General features: G+C 63.8%; 1 protein-coding gene across 2 annotated transcripts; it reads left to right on the top strand.

The window, feature by feature from the left end:
* The first annotated feature begins 14 nt into the window (after positions 1 to 14).
* Positions 15 to 14,221, top strand: KIAA0100 (KIAA0100 ortholog). 2 transcript variants are annotated; one of them, XM_030029424.2, is made up of 39 exons: positions 21 to 165; positions 932 to 1,061; positions 1,333 to 1,379; positions 1,663 to 1,825; positions 1,905 to 2,023; positions 2,399 to 2,459; positions 2,669 to 2,867; positions 3,031 to 3,154; positions 3,519 to 3,643; positions 3,729 to 3,796; positions 3,891 to 4,039; positions 4,293 to 4,411; positions 4,654 to 4,817; positions 4,960 to 5,224; positions 5,345 to 5,550; positions 5,716 to 6,811; positions 7,061 to 7,252; positions 7,346 to 7,548; positions 7,628 to 7,746; positions 7,820 to 8,040; positions 8,184 to 8,374; positions 8,460 to 8,559; positions 8,633 to 8,835; positions 9,183 to 9,477; positions 9,616 to 9,773; positions 9,897 to 10,103; positions 10,221 to 10,320; positions 10,512 to 10,694; positions 10,989 to 11,110; positions 11,189 to 11,344; positions 11,427 to 11,548; positions 11,633 to 11,813; positions 11,893 to 11,979; positions 12,069 to 12,179; positions 12,266 to 12,401; positions 12,644 to 12,768; positions 13,110 to 13,211; positions 13,317 to 13,451; positions 13,664 to 14,221. In XM_030029424.2, exons 1-39 carry the CDS (start codon positions 95 to 97, stop codon positions 13,844 to 13,846), a joined length of 6,738 nt encoding a protein of 2,245 aa, XP_029885284.1. In that variant the 5' UTR covers positions 21 to 94; the 3' UTR covers positions 13,847 to 14,221. The 2 variants fall into 2 exon arrangements, 1 of the variants encoding a protein (XP_029885284.1); XR_005933294.1 differs by lacking the exons at positions 9,183 to 9,477; positions 9,616 to 9,773; positions 9,897 to 10,103; ... (11 more) ...; positions 13,317 to 13,451; positions 13,664 to 14,221 and having other exon boundaries at positions 15 to 165; positions 8,156 to 8,374; positions 8,633 to 8,768.
* Positions 14,222 to 14,616: the final 395 nt, after the last annotated feature.

Genomic DNA, 14,616 nt, shown 5'->3' with positions numbered 1-14,616 from the left:
CCCCTCCCAGCGGCCACTCCGGGTGCGCGGGCGGTCGGCCCCACGGGCGGCGGCGGCGGCGGCGGTGGGAAATATACCGGGACCGGGGGTCGCCATGCCGCCGCCGCTGCCCGCCGTGCTGCTCGGCCTCGTCGTCGTCGCGCTGCTCGCCGGGCTGCTGGCGCGGTCAGGGCCTGGGGGAGCGGGTGTGGGGGCGTGGGGGGGGCCCACGGAGCTGGTAGTGGGGTGACAAGGGGTATAGGGGGGCCCGCAGGGATTTGGGGGGGGGGGGTGTGACAGGGATGGGGGGGGTTCACGGGGCTGGCAGTGGGGTGGCAGGAGGTTTTGGGGGCCTGTAGGGGTTTTGGGGGGGGGGTGACAGGGCTGGTGGAAGGGGCCCACAGGGCTGCGTGGGGGCTGGCAGGGGTGGGAAGGGACCCACGGGGCTGAGAGTGAGGTGTTGGGGGTCTGGGGGGGGGGGGCAGCAGGTGTTAAGGGGGACAAAGAGGGCTCGGGAGGGGGTGTCAGGAGTTTGGGGTGACTCACGGGGCTGGGGGAGAGGTGTCGGGGGGGTGGGAGCTTGCAGGGGTTTGGGGGGGGGTCCTAGGGCTGGAGGGGTGCTGTGCAGGGCATGGGGGGTGCTGGGGAGGGTTGGGAGGGCTCACAGGGCTGGGTGGGAGGGTGTCAGGGGCTTGGGGGCTTACAGGAGTCCAGGGGAGCCCACAGGGGTGGCATGGGGTGTCAGGGGGTGGTGGTGAAAGGGGGTCCTTTAGGGCTGGGGGGGGGGGTGACCCTGCAGGGTCCCTGCCCCAGCTTGGGGCACCTGTGATGGCAGGGCCGGGCCCTGGGAGCTCCCATCCAGCTGTGGGTGCTGGAGCTGGTGCTGCTGCTCAAAGGGGAAAGAGGGTTCCCAGTGGGGAGGCTGACCCTGGCCTTCCTCCTGTCCCCACAGGTGGCTGGCATGTCGCCTGGCTGTCACCTGGTGCCGGCAGAAGCTTCATGCGGAGCTGAAGATTGGGTCCTTCGGCTTCTTCTGGGCGCAGAACATCAGCCTGAAGTTCCAGCAGGAGCAGCAGACTGTGGTGGGTACCCAGGCGAGGGGCAGTCACCAGCAGATGAGGGCAGGCGGGATGGCTGCGGTTACTTCCAGGCTGGCAGCAAATCCCTGCAGCCAAGCTGCTGTTGCACAGCTCCATAGCTAGTGCCAGGCCCTTCGTCCCATGGCCAAACTTGGGGTTTTTGGCTGCTCCCTGCATGATGCCAAGCATTGGGAGCGGAGTGGGAATGTAGGGATGAGCATCACAAGGCAGAGCCAGGTTGTTTCTTCTCTGACCTACCTGTGCATCCTTGCAGGAGATCGACAACGTCTGGATCTCCAGTAAACTGAGCCGGGAGCTGCCGTACGTACCCCCACCCCAGCTCCCTCCCTGCTGTCTTGGGGGGTCTGGCTCATCCCTGGCCCCACTGACTGCGGTTCTCCTGCCTTTACACCTTTCTGCAGTCCCTATTTCCCCATGGTCTGCTCTGTGTGGGAGTGGATCACTCTTCTTTGAGGTGGCAGTGTCTTGTGGATGCCCTTGTCCTGGTCCTGCACATCCCCAGGGCGGGGGGCATCCCTGGCGATGGGGCCGGGTGTGCCATATGTGAGCTCTTGTAAGAGTTGCCCATGCTGTTCTTCCGCAGGCGCTACTTTGAGCTGTGTTTTGGCGAGGTGCGAATCCGCACAGATCTCCAGAAGGGCCCTGGGTTCCAGCCGTCCGTCCTGGAGGCTCCCAGAGAAGCCGATGGAGATGAAAGCAGAGCAGACCTGACTCTTAAACCCTCCCTGCTGAGGCTCCTTAGCCAGGTGAGACACTGGCTCGGTGAGAGGCTGTTGTGGGCTGTGCTGCTGTCGGACATCCCTCACAGCAGCACCTTCCCCCCAGCTCTTTTCCATCCACATGGACTCCATCAACATCATGGTTCTGCACGTGGCCACCTCAGAGTCTCTCTGGCACATCCAGGCCAGCAAGACACGTCTCCTCCTGAACGGTGATGGGAAGAGGTAACGCTGTGTTCGCGCCCCGCTCTGCTTCCCTAGCCTGGCCCTGGGTCTCAGGGGGTAGGAAGGCTCTTCCAACCCCAATCTGGTGTCTCGTCTCTCTCTGTCCTGCTCAGCAGCATCCCATGTCACCTGTGATGTGACACATTAACCTCCTCTGAGGCTGGTCCGGTCCCTTTTCCCTTCATGGGAAGCTCAAGTTGTGTGTTCTCCAAATTATGAGTTGCTGCACTGTGCACAGAGTTAGGGTGTGCTCTGCTTTTGGGAGGACTTGGAGCAGGGACTTGGAGTCCCTGTGTCCCACAGAAAAGAGAAGGCAGGGGCTTGGTTCACAGGCAGCAGGACCCGCATCCTCTATCTGTTCTCTGCTGTCCCCAGCCTGACCTGTGAGGTGAGCCTGACAAAGGTGAACAGCAAAGTCCTCCGGAGCAGCCAGCTGGTGAGTGCTGGGAAAGGGAGAAATTCAACATTTCGAGCCTGGGCACTGGCTCTCTGGGACACCCTGAGGACCTGTTCCAGCATGTCCCTGAGGCTGGGCAATGCTGCAACGCTCTGGGCTCCGTGCTGTGCCCAGTGCTTCACCTGCAGCGTCCACCGGCATGGAGTTGGGTGACTCTTTGTGCACTCCTTGCCCGTGTCCCCGTACAGGATGACACCTGCCTGGCGGAGCTGGCCCTGGCACTCTCCCTCTCACTGGAGATCGGCAGCAAGCGGCGGCTGGTGGGCGTCAGGCTGCGCGTCCGGACCCTGCAGGCAGAGCTACACGAAGGGCTCTTCTGCAGCCCGCTGCTGCACCGCATCACTGCCAGGGCCCAGCGCAGCAGTGGGGGGGAACGGCCCAGCGCAGGTCAGGGACGGGGACGGGGACAAGCTCTGGGCAGGGCAGGGGCTGGCAGCCCCCACGCTTACCCTGGAGCCAGAGTGATTTTGCTGTGCCGTCGCTCCCTCCCGCTGCAGGGTGTGGGGTTTTGGGCCAGAGCCTTCCCGTGATTCTGTGTGTTCCTCTCCAGGCTCGGGGGAGCCCCTGAAGTCCCTGTCTCTGCTGAGCAGGGACACGCTGCAGCTCATCCCCAGGAGGGTGGAGGTGAAGCTGGAGAGCACCAGCATGGTGCTGTCTATGAACAGCCAGAAGAGGTAAGGAGGCAGGTGGAGGGGGAGGCCGTCCTAGCCCTGATTAGCGCTGGGGACACAGACCTATGGACAACTGCGCCATTCCCTGCTCGTCCCCTGCTCTGCCAGACCGCAGAGAGCGAGTCCTAGGGCTCTAGGGAAGGACTGAGCTTGGCCTGGGGCTGGGCTCTTGGGGAAGGAGGAAGGCACATTAGCTGGTTCTCCAGTAGGACAGCCTGCTGGGTTCCTCTGCTGATGAGAGCGCTGGGCTGGGCACTGGCTGCTCTTTTTCTGTGCCAGCATGCTGGTCAGCTGGGAATGAGAGACGGGGAGATGGAGGACATGACAGTGCAGTTCCCTTCTGGCAGTAACTCCCTGCTTCTTACAGGCACCTCACCTGGAGCCTGAAGCTGCTGCAGTTTCTATATCAGCGCGAAGAGGAGCAGATCCCGCTGCGCAACTTCACTCCCACCTCAGACCTGGACCAAATGAGTGTAGACCTCCAGCTGGAGGGCAAGTAGCCAGGAGGTCGCCTGCGGGACAGGGCTGCTGTCGCTGCCCTCTGCCACCCCTCACTTCTGCTCCTTTCTCTCCCCAGACGGCCTTCTCCTGTCCCAGAGCCGCCAGCGCATCGTGTGCCTCAACTCCCTGAAGACCAGCGTGCAGGTGAGTGAGCGCTGGGCATGCTCCTGTCCCCCGGGGGTAGCTGATTCGGCTCCTGGCATGAGTTTTTTGCCACCTGGCCCTCTCCCTTCTCTAGGTCACAGCCATTGACCTCTCGGCTGCCGTGCTGCTCAACACCTGCATCATCCACTACCGTCACCAAGAGTTTTCACACTGGCTGGGCCTGTTGGCACAGGAATACAGGTGCCGGGCGGTGCCTGTCCCCAGCGAAGGGCACAAGGGAAGGTAAACTCAGCCTCAGGGCAGCTGCTGGTATCACAGCTTGTTTCCTCTCGCCTGCTACGCTCTGGCAGGGTGCCCAGGCACCCAGCACCTTCTCTGCCCTGTGCACGGCCTGTGGGACGGGGAGGCTGGTACGAAGGGTGGCAGGCGGTCGGGGGGGCCCCTGTGGCGAGGGCGTCCCTCTGGGCCTGCTCCCCGCCAGGCTCTGGGGCACGCAGCGCCCCGGTAACAGCCCATCCCTGCTTGCCCCGTGCAGGAGCTATCCCCAAATCATAGCGCCCATCATCCTGTGTGCCTCGCTGTCCAATGTCAATGTGTCAGTGCAGCTGGGGGACACGCCACCCTTCGCCTTGGGCTTCAACTCCATCTCTGCAGGTACGGGCTGGCAGCTGGCACCAGGGTGGCTGCTGGGCTCTTCTTGGGGGTTGGTGGCTCTGCCAGAGAGGCACCAGGATGAAAATGGGGAGGGCCATGCTATCTCTGTGCTTGCCCGTGTCCGTGTCTGGCTAGGGGCTGTGGACCCCTGCCTGGTTGTGTCTGGGTTGCCCCTGTTCGGGGGCAGCTGAGCAGGCAGCAGCGAGCCCTGCCTGCACTCACCCCCTCCTCTCTGCCTGCAGACTACCAGCACCTGCGGCCGCAGAGCGTGCACCAGCGAGCGGTGCTGGCCGTGGACCACCTCTGCTGGCGCGTGGGCAACGACTCACACATCCAGCGTGCCCCACATCCCCCCAACATGCATGTGTGGGGAGAAGCCCTCATCCTCGACTCCTTCAACCTGCAGGTGAGGGGCGAGCTGAGGGGGCGAGGGGTGGCTCTTGGAAGGGGGGATTGCCTGTTTGCAACTCCATGTGGGTGGCATGGGGACACGTGGTGGCATGGGGACATCCTGCAGCCTGAGAGCGATCGTCATGTTTGTCCTGCAGGGCAGCTATAACCAGCCCCTGGGCATGTCCAGCGCCCAGTCGGACACGCTTTTCCTGGACTGCACTATCCGGGGGTTGCAAGTGGAGTCGTCGGACACCTGCACAGAGTGCCTGGCGAGGGTCCTGCCCCTGTTCTGCCCAAGGCCCAGTGGAGCTGGGCTTGCCAAGCAGCCGCCCTCTGCCTCAGCTGAGCCCTGGGGGCTGCTCTGGAAGGTGGATCTGAAGGTGGAGGACGTGAACCTTTTCACACTCTCAGCCCTGGTGGGTAAGTAGCATCCAGACTGATCCCAGATGGCTGTCCTGGAACAGCCCCGCGGTCAGAGGAACGTGGCATGTCGTGGTGTGCCTCCTCCGTGCCTCCAGCACTGACGTGCCATCTCTCTAGGTGCCCTGGAGCTGCGGCTGGACACGTTGACCATCCTGGGGAGTGCCGAGAGCTGCACGGTCAGCGTCCAAGGCATGGTGCTGGCCTTGGTGAAGAGCATCACGGAGAAGATGCAGCCATGCTGCAAAGCTCCTGCCATCCCCAATCCGGTGGCCAACCTCTCCATGCTCTCTGTCACCTACCACAGCAGCATCCGCTCCCTGGAGGTTGGTTTGGGTGTCAGGTCTCTGCTTTATCCTGTACTGGTGGGACTGGGATGGATGGGGCAGGGGGAGGATTGGCTGGCACCGAAAGGTGCTGGAGAGGAGAATGGGGCTGGGCTGTGCTGGACCCGGCGGTGACTTGGTGCCTGCTCGCTCTCTCCGGTGTAGGTGCAGTGCGGCGAGGGGCTGGCGGTGCTGTGGAGCCCACCCGACCACATGCACTTGTACCATCACACCCTGGCCACCCTGCAGTGCCACGAAGCCTTGCGGAGCGCCCTCGGCCACAGGACGCCTCATTCCCCGCTCCCAGAGAGCCCAGCATCCCACCCAGTCACCCCTACTGAGACACCAGGGCCCCTCCAGCCAGATGGGACCTCTCCCAAAAGACTCCTGTCCCTGTCACTGGAGCTGAGCTCTGCCAAGCTCACAGCCTTTGTCTCTGAGGCCAACTACATCAGCCTGGCTGCCGAACAGACCTCCGTGAGCTGGCACGGCGGTGCCCTGCACGGCTACTGCCCCGAGCTGGCCGCTGGCTTTGACGGACACAGCATCTTCAGCTTCAAGGAGGTGGAGGTGAAGCTGCTGCCAGAGCTGGAGGAGGTCATCTTGCACCGCTGCGCCTTCCCCACCCTGCGCACCCTCCGCAACCGTGGCTGGGCCTTCTCCTTTGCCAGCGTGACCATCGAGTTCCCCTACCAGTACGACTTCTCCCGCACGCTGGACGCTGCTGTGGGCGTGCAGAAGTGGCTGAAAGGCCTGCACCGGCATGGCCACCCTGCCAGCACGGCGCTGCCCCCCGACCTCCTGCTCAAAGTGACGCACTTCTCCTGGGTCTTCCTGGACGACGTCTTTGAGGTCAAGTTACGAGACAACTACGAGCTGATGAAGGACGAGAGCAAGGAGAGTGCCAAGCGGTTGCAGCTGCTGGACACCAAGGTGGCTGCGCTGCGCAAGCAGCACGGCGAGCTGCTGCCTGCCCGTAAGATCGAGGAGCTCTACGCCTCGCTGGAGAAGAAGAACATCGAGATCTACATCCAGCGCTCGCGGCGCCTCTATGCCAACACGCCCATGCGGAGGGCCCTCCTCACCTGGACCCTGGCCCACTTGGAGCTGGTGGCCATGGCTGACGAGTCCTTCCACGGCACGGAGCGTGTGTTGGAACAGATGAGGGACGTGGACGGCGTCAGCCCGTTCCCCCCTGAGGGTCTGGAGATGGTCACCCAGTGGTGCCGCATGATGAAGGGCAGAGTTGGCAGCTTCTTCGGTGAGTTGCTTTGCGTGAGGGTGACCTTGGAGGACAGCATGGTGGCTGCGTGGCCTGGGCTCCCAGGACAGGCACCTGCTGGCACCACGTGATGTGTAACCAAACAGGGGTGATGATTTTTGGAGGTTCAAGGGAGTGGGGAGGGAGCCGAGATGGGACAGGACAGCGGCTCCTGCCGTGGCCCAGAGTAGGGGACTGGGGCAGCGTCCCTTCACTGCCCCGTCTCTCAGCCCATCCTCTGCCCTGCAGTGCGGATCCGTGACTACCCTCGCTACCTCTTTGAGATCCGGAATTGGCAGCTCTCCGGCCGGCTGATCGGAGCCGAGCAGTGTGGCCAGGCCTGTTCCCGGCGCCGCCAGGTCCTGAAGCTGGGACTGCCCTGGGGAGATGCGACAGTGGAGAGGAACATGCCACCCTTGAAGTTCTACCACGACTTTCACTGTAAGAGCTGGAGGGATAGGGGGGCTCTGTGCCACGGTGGGGACGGGGCTGCGTGGGACATGCAAAGGGCTGAGCCAACCTCTATGTCCCCAGCTGAGATCTCCCAGTACACCATCGTCTGGGGGCCCTGCTGGGACCCGGCCTGGACCCTGATCGGCCAGTGCGTGGATCTCCTCACCAAGCCCTCAGAGGACCCCAGCGCCCCATTGCCCTGGTGGGACAAGAGCCGCCTTCTCTTCCACGGGGACTGGCACATGGACATTGAACAGGCCAACCTGCACCAGCTGGCCACCGAGGTGGGTACTGCCGGGGTAGGGAGCAGAGCGTGGCCCGGGCTCGGCTCACACCTGCCTCTCCCCACGCTTGTCCTTGCAGGACCCCTACAACACCACGGAGAACATGCACTGGGAATGGAGCCACCTCTCCTTCCACTGGAAGCCTGGGCAGTTCGTCTTCAAGGGCAACCTGGACATCAACGTCCGGACAGCCTCCAAGTGAGCGTGGGCCCAGGAGTGCGGGGGCTGCCACCAGTGCTGGGGGGTAACTGGGTTCTCTTTCCCCGTTCAGGTACGACGACTGCTGCTTCCTGCACCTGCCCGATCTCTGCATGACGCTGGACCTGCAGTGGCTGTGCCACGGGAACCCCCACGACCACCACGGCGTGGTGCTGCGCTCCCCCGAGTTCCTGCCCGAGGTGCCGGTGGGGCAGCAGTACGACTCCTACCGTGCCTTCCGCTCCGAGAACCTCAACCTCTCCATCCGGATGGACCTGACACGGCCCAGTGAGGGTGGGTGACGGCGCCCCGGGGATCCCTCGGGGCCGAGGGGGATGGGGCGAGGCATGCTGGTTTTAGCGATCCTTATCAGTCCTGGGTTGGGTGCTGCTGTGTCCCTGCCCCGCAGTGCTGGCTGACGGCGGGTGTATTCTCAGAGCACTCCCAGCCCCGGATCCTGCTCTACAGCAGCACCCTCCGCTGGATGCAGAACTTTTGGGCCACGTGGACCAGCGTGACGCGCCCCATCTGTCGCGGGAAGCTCTTCAACAACATGAAACCCAGTAAGAAGAAGCTGGGGCAGCATTACAAGCAGTTGTCTTATACCGCGCTCTTCCCCCGGCTGCAGGCAAGTCCTGGGGGTGGGGGTCCGGTGTTACCTCCCCGCTCTGCCTGCGCTGGGCTCTCAGCCCCTGCTCTCTGCTCCCTCGCAGGTGCATTACTGGGCCTCCTTTGCCCAACAGCGGGGGATCCAGGTGGAGTGCTGCCAGGGGCACATCTTCACTCGCGGCACCCAGCGGCTTATCCCGCAAGGTGAGTGGGGGCCCTGCCGGCCACGCTTCCAGGCAGGGCAGGGCCCCGGCTGACCCCTCTCCCTGTCCCCCAGCCGGCACAGTGATGCGACGCCTCATTTCGGAGTGGAGCATCACACAGATGGTGAGCGACCTGAGCCAGGTCACCGTGCACCTCATGGCCTCCACTTGTGACGAGAATGCCGACCACCGGCTCGACACCCTGGTGAAGAAAACCCATCTGCTGAGCCTGTCCTCCCTCACCTACCAGCGGCACAGCAACCGCACGGCTGAGGAGGTACCGCTGCAAAGACGTAGGACATGCAGCCTGTGCTGGCCTGATGGCATCCCCCTGGGACAAGGGGACCTTGGTCTTTGGGTGCAATGGGGGAGGGATTTGGCCAGAGAGGAGACAGACCTGCAAGGCCTCTGATCTCGCCGGCGCCTGGCCAAAGGGATGCCTTGTTCCAGCCACAGCATCCCTGGTACGGGTCCGTGCTGAGGGCTCTGGGGTGGTCCCCTGGGCTCTGGTCCCCACGCTCTGCCTGCAGGGACCGGCAGGGCTCCCAGCCCCAGTGTGTGAAGCCCATGGGCAGGGGCTGGGAGTGGCTTTGCCATGCTGAGGCTCTGACCCTCTGTGCCCAGGAGCTGCCCCTGCGGGATGGGGACGATGGTTTCCACACGCACCAGCTGCACTTGGTGGACCTGCGGGCGTCCTGGACCACCACCAACCGGGACATCGCCTTCGGCCTCTACGACGGCTACAAGAAAGCGGCTGTGCTCAAGCGCAACCTCTCCACCGAGGCCCTGAAGGGGCTGAAGATCGACACGCAGCTGCAAGCCAAGAAGCTGAAGCGGGGCCCGCTCTCTGCTCACTCCGTCCCTGCCAGAGTGACCGCTCCCATCACCAGCGGCCGTCCTGAGAGAGCCTCCTCAGGGGGTGAGCACGGCAGGGAGGGGAGCAAGGGGAAACCCACAGCCAGCAATGGGCATGCTAGCCCAAAGCCATGCCTGCCTTCACCCTGTCACCCCCAGCCAGCCCCCCGTAGCCTTGCACTGACCCTTTCTCCTCCCCCAGGGGCCTACATGCTGCAGAAGCTCATTGAGGAGACGGACAAGTTCGTGGTCTTCACGGAGGAGGAGTCGGGGGCTAGCGAGCAGCTGTGCGGCATTGCCGCCTGCCAAACCGATGACATCTACAACCGCAACTGCCTCATCGAACTGGTCAACTGCCAGGTACCTGCCCTTGGCCAGCCTGCCTGTCCCCACGCTCTCCGCTCCCCATGGCCTTGCTGTTAGAGAGGGGCTGTGCCTGCCCCAGAAGGGCTCGTCTGACCCCCAGGGTCTCTCCCCCCGCAGATGGTGCTGCGTGGTGCGGAGACAGAGGGCTGCGTGATCGTGTCCGCTGCGAAGGCCCAGCTGCTGCAGTGCCAGCACCACCCCGCCTGGTACGGGGACACGCTGAAGCAGAAGACGTCCTGGACCTGCTTGCTGGACGGCATGCAGTACTTCGCCACGACGGAGAGCAGCCCCACCGAGAGGGAGCACGGGCAGCTCTGGCTGGAGGTGAGCGGCTGGGGGGGCTGTGATGCGTGAGCTGCGTGGGGGGCAAGCAGCGCTGTCAGTGCCCTGGCCAAGGCAGGGAGAGCACGGACAGCCATTGGTGCCTTCTTGCCTCCCCAGGTGAAAAATATTGAGGAGCATCGGCAACGGAGCCTGGATTCGGTGCAGGAGCTGATGGAGAGCGGGCAGGCGGTGGGGGGCATGGTCAGCACCACCACAGGTACTGCCCGCAGAGCTGGCTGCTGTGCCTACCCCAATCCCACTTGCGTGTGACCCCCTGGTGAAGCTGAGAGCGCCTGGCCTGTCGCCGGATGGCTCCAGGAGCTGGCTGATGCTCTGAGCCCTGTGCCGTAAGGTTCCCGATGTGCCGGGCCATGGTCCTCTGACCGTGGTCCCCCTCCCCGTCCCCAGACTGGAACCAGCCCTCAGAAGCCCAGCAGACCCAGCAGGTGCAGAGGATCATCTCTCGCTGCAGCTGCCGCATGTACTATATCAGCTACAGCCATGACATTGACCCCGAGCTGGCCACGCAGATAAAGCCCCCCGAGACTCCCGCCAACCAGGAGAAGGAGGATCTGCTGAAGAAGCAGGAGGGTGGGTGCATCCAAGCAGTGTGTCTCACGGGGGTAGAGCTCTGGGTTGATCCACAGGTGCCAGCTAAGCTCAAGGATGGTCTGTCTTGGCCCTGCTGAGATCAGAGGGGTGCATACAGCAGGGGTCCCCAGCCACATGGCAGTGCACCAAATGATGCTGGACATGCTGTGCCTGCTGGAGCCAGTGTAACCACCTTGGCTTATTCCCCATCCCTCTCCATCTCCGGCTGGCCCCCACATGCATCCCATTTCTGGCCATGTTGAGGCCCAACTTGCCCTTTGTGTGTCCCTGCAGGAGCTGTGGATACGTTCACGCTGATCCACCACGACCTGGAGATCTCCACCAACCCTGCGCAGTATGCTATGATCCTTGACATAGTCAACAACTTGCTGCTGCACGTGGAGCCCAAACGCAAGGTACTCGCAAGGCTTCAGGTCACCGTGTCACTCAATGCACCCAGCACAATCCTAACCTTCCCCTATCCCCACGTCCAGGAGCACAGTGAGAAGAAACAGCGGGTGCGCTTCCAGCTGGAAATCTCCAGCAATCCTGAGGAGCAGCGCAGCAGTATCCTACACCTGCAAGAGGCCGTGAGGCAGCACGTCGCCCAGATCCGGCAGCTGGAGAAGCAGATGTACTCCAACGTGAAGGTGAGCCCGCTTCCAGGGAGGGCCTGGCTCCGTGGGGTCCCTGCTCTGGGGCAGAGGGTGCTGAGGATTGTCTGTCCTTCAGTCCCTGCAGGATGACAGCAAAAACGAGAGCCTGCTCGACCTCAACCACAGGCTGCAGCAGCAGCTGAGCCAGGAGAAAGCTGACCTGCAGCTAGAGAGTGAGGAGCTGAACATACTGATCAGGTAGGGACTACCTCTGGCTTCCCCAGCGTTGTGTCCCCCTTACTCCAGGGCTCCCACATCCCAGCGCTCCCCTCTCTGCTGCAGGTGCTTCAAGGACTTCCAGCTGCAGCGAGCCAACAAGATGGAGCTGCGAAAGCAGCCGGAGGACGTGAGCGTGGCACGGCGGACTGAGTTCTACTTCGCCCAGGCACGTTGGCGCTTGACTGAGGAGGACGGGCAGCTGGGCATAGCCGAGCTGGAGCTCCAGCGCTTCCTCTACAGCAAGGTACCGAGCCAGCCGGTGGCACCCACAGCCCCCGAGCCAGTGCCCGGGACCTGCGGGGCTGATGGGTCTGTGTGCGCAGGTCAACAAGTCTGATGACACGGCCGAGCATCTGCTGGAACTGGGTTGGGTCACGATGAACAACCTCCTGCCCAACGCTGTGTACAAGGCAAGCGGCAGCCTCCGGGAGCAGCCCTGCACCCTGGGGACCCACGGGTGGCCTATCCTCACCCCAGCCACCCATCCTCTTCCCTGCAGGTGGTGCTGCGTCCCCAGAGCTCCTGCCAGTCCGGACGGCAGCTGGCACTGAGGATTTTCAGCAAGGTCCGGCCACCCGTGGGAGGCATCTCCATCAAGGAGCACTTCGAGGTGCCGGCGCCAGGCCGGGAGGTGGCAGGGTCCCCGTGGGGCACAGGCAGCGTGTGCCTGGCTTTGACGTGCCTCTCTCCCCGCAGGTGAACGTGGTGCCCCTCACGATCCAGCTCACCCACCAGTTCTTCCACAGGATGATGGGTTTCTTCTTCCCCGGCCGCAATGTGGAGGAGGAGGAGGTGGGGGATGAGGAAGATAAGTCCAAGCTGGTGACGACAGGTGAGAGGCTCATGGTCACCCTGCTCCCTGGCACCCGAGCCGTGTCCTTGAGTGGCTCTGGCTGCGTGTCCAGGATATGTTTGTGGGCAGCTGCTGGTGGACCACACGTCGAGGAACAGGGACTTGTGGTCTCCCTTGTGGGCAGGGAGCCGGTGGGGAGAGCAGCGAAGCTGGAAGGAGTCTGGGTCATGGCTAACCCCCAGCCAGACACCAGCCACCACCTCCCACCTTGTTTGTCCCAGGGATCCCCGTGGTGAAGCCGCGGCAGCTGATCGTGGCTGATGACTCGCTGGGCCCAGGGAAGGGGGTCGCTCAGGGACTGAATCGGACGTCAGGGGTCAGAAGATCATTCCGAAAAGCACCCGAGGTACCTGACGCTGCCTTGAGGGGAGATGGGGGAGAGTCCTGCTGTGCAGCCAGTCTGTTTTCCCTCGGCCGCAGGGCTGGGCAGCCATGTCCTACCCGCTTGCCTGCCCGTTTTCTCCTGCTCCCTCCCACCGTGAGGATTTGCATCCTTTACAACCAAGCACCTGCACACTTGATGTGATCCCTGCAGCATCTCATTTTCCTAACACCATGCCAGAGCAGCTCTCGCCTCTCCCCGGTGAAGCAATGCCATGGCCTAGTGCCCAGCTGTCTCTTCCCCGCTGGTTCCTGGCTGTGTCCCCTCTCCTTCCCTTCTGCTCATGGCTCCTGCTCTGTCCCCAGCATCCCGTGGATGACATCGACAAGATGAAGGAGCGCGCGGCCATGAACAATTCCTTCATCTACATCAAGATCCCGCAGGTGCCACTCTGCGTCAGCTACAAGGTGCGGGGCCGGTGGGACGGGGCGTGCTGGGGAGGGGGCACAGCCCCTCTGGCTGGGGGTGGCCTGGGGCATCGTCCCACCCTGCCTGACACCCCTGTCACCCAGGGCGAGAAGAACAGCGTGGACTGGGGCGACCTGAACCTGGTGCTGCCGTGCCTGGAGTACCACAACAACACGTGGACGTGGCTGGACTTCGCCATGGCGGTGAAGAGGGACAGCCGCAAAGCCTTGGTGGCGCAGGTATGTGGGACCCCATCCCGTGGTGCCTCCTTCCCGCTCGCAGGGAGGCTGCCGGAGCCGTTCTGCCTAGGACGTGGGTGGAAACCCCACGGTGGGCGGCACGTTCTCCAGAGCGGGAAGCAGCCGCGCTGGCTCAGCAGCTCAGGCTCTCACCCGTGCCGAGGAGCCTGGGTGCGGCCCTGGGGTGCTGAACCCCCTAAATCCCGGGGCAGGTGATCAAAGAGAAGCTACGCCTGAAGCCAGCGGCAGGCGCGGAAACGCGGGGGAAGCTGGAGAACAAATCAGACGGGACCATCCAGCAGCAGGAGGAGGACGAGAAGGCGCGTCTGCTCATCGGGCTGAGCGTGGGCGAGAAGAACCCCAGCAAGAAGTCGATCTTCGGCAGGCGCAAATGACGGCAGCACCCGGCAGGCCGGGAAGGGACTGGGGTGTCCCGCGCTCCCCCCCTCTGGAGGGGCACCCCTATGGCAGGGGGGGCCCACGCTGCTGGGAGCGGCGATGCCCAAGGCGGGGGTTAGCCACGCGCAGGCCCTCGGCAGCCCTGTCGCTGCGGGGCAGGGGCGCAGCAGCACGGGGATGTGGGGCGCAGCGTGCTCCGGGGCCGCTTTGTGGGGCGCAGACCTCCGTGCCAAGGGCTCCCGCGAGCTTCCCCCCTCCCTGCTGTGCGGGTGCTGGGCCCAGCCCCTGGGCCTGGTGAAGCAGCAGGATCGCTCCAGGCTGGGAGAAAGGGAAACTGGAGAGAGTTTAAATAAAGAGTTTTTAATTTGGAAGAGTCTTGGGCCAGTGGCTCGTTACTCGCCTCCCCGTTCATGCCGCAGTGCCAGGCTCAGCGCCGTCACTGCCCTCTCAGCTCAGCAGCACCCCACCTGCTATGGCTTCACCCCCTGCCCTTCCCGGGGGGTTGCTCGGGGCACCCGCTTTTGGGGGCTCGGGGGTCCCTTGCAGCACCTGCATCGCCCCGGGCTCAGCCCTTGCGCTCGTCCGTCTCCCATCTCCTCTGTGAGCCCCGTCGGTGCCCGGGGCTCGGTGGGGGCTGCAGGTACCCCACCGGCTGCCCCGGGGCAGGGGGGCTGCGGCAAAAGTGGGGTGCAAGGGGAGAATGAGTGGTTGAAGGGGGAACCCCAAAGTGTGCAAAGGGGGGGTCCCGGAGGGTGTGCCCTGCCCA

The sequence above is a fragment of the Aquila chrysaetos genome, chromosome 10, assembly GCF_900496995.4.
Source record: "Aquila chrysaetos chrysaetos chromosome 10, bAquChr1.4, whole genome shotgun sequence".
Lineage (NCBI taxonomy): Eukaryota > Metazoa > Chordata > Aves > Accipitriformes > Accipitridae > Aquila > Aquila chrysaetos.
Note: the sequence above shows the minus strand (reverse complement) of the source record. Positions and strands in the feature narration are given on the sequence as shown.

Bases quoted from the DNA above. Each gene is read 5' to 3' on its own strand.
- KIAA0100 (XM_030029424.2), top strand. From the start codon at position 95: ATGCCGCCGCCGCTGCCCGCCGTGCTGCTCGGCCTCGTCGTCGTCGCG. The intron at 11,980-12,068 runs GCAAGCGGCAGC...TCTTCCCTGCAG, and splicing joins TGCCCAACGCTGTGTACAAG to GTGGTGCTGCGTCCCCAGAG. The intron at 12,769-13,109 runs GTACCTGACGCT...CTCTGTCCCCAG, and splicing joins CATTCCGAAAAGCACCCGAG to CATCCCGTGGATGACATCGA.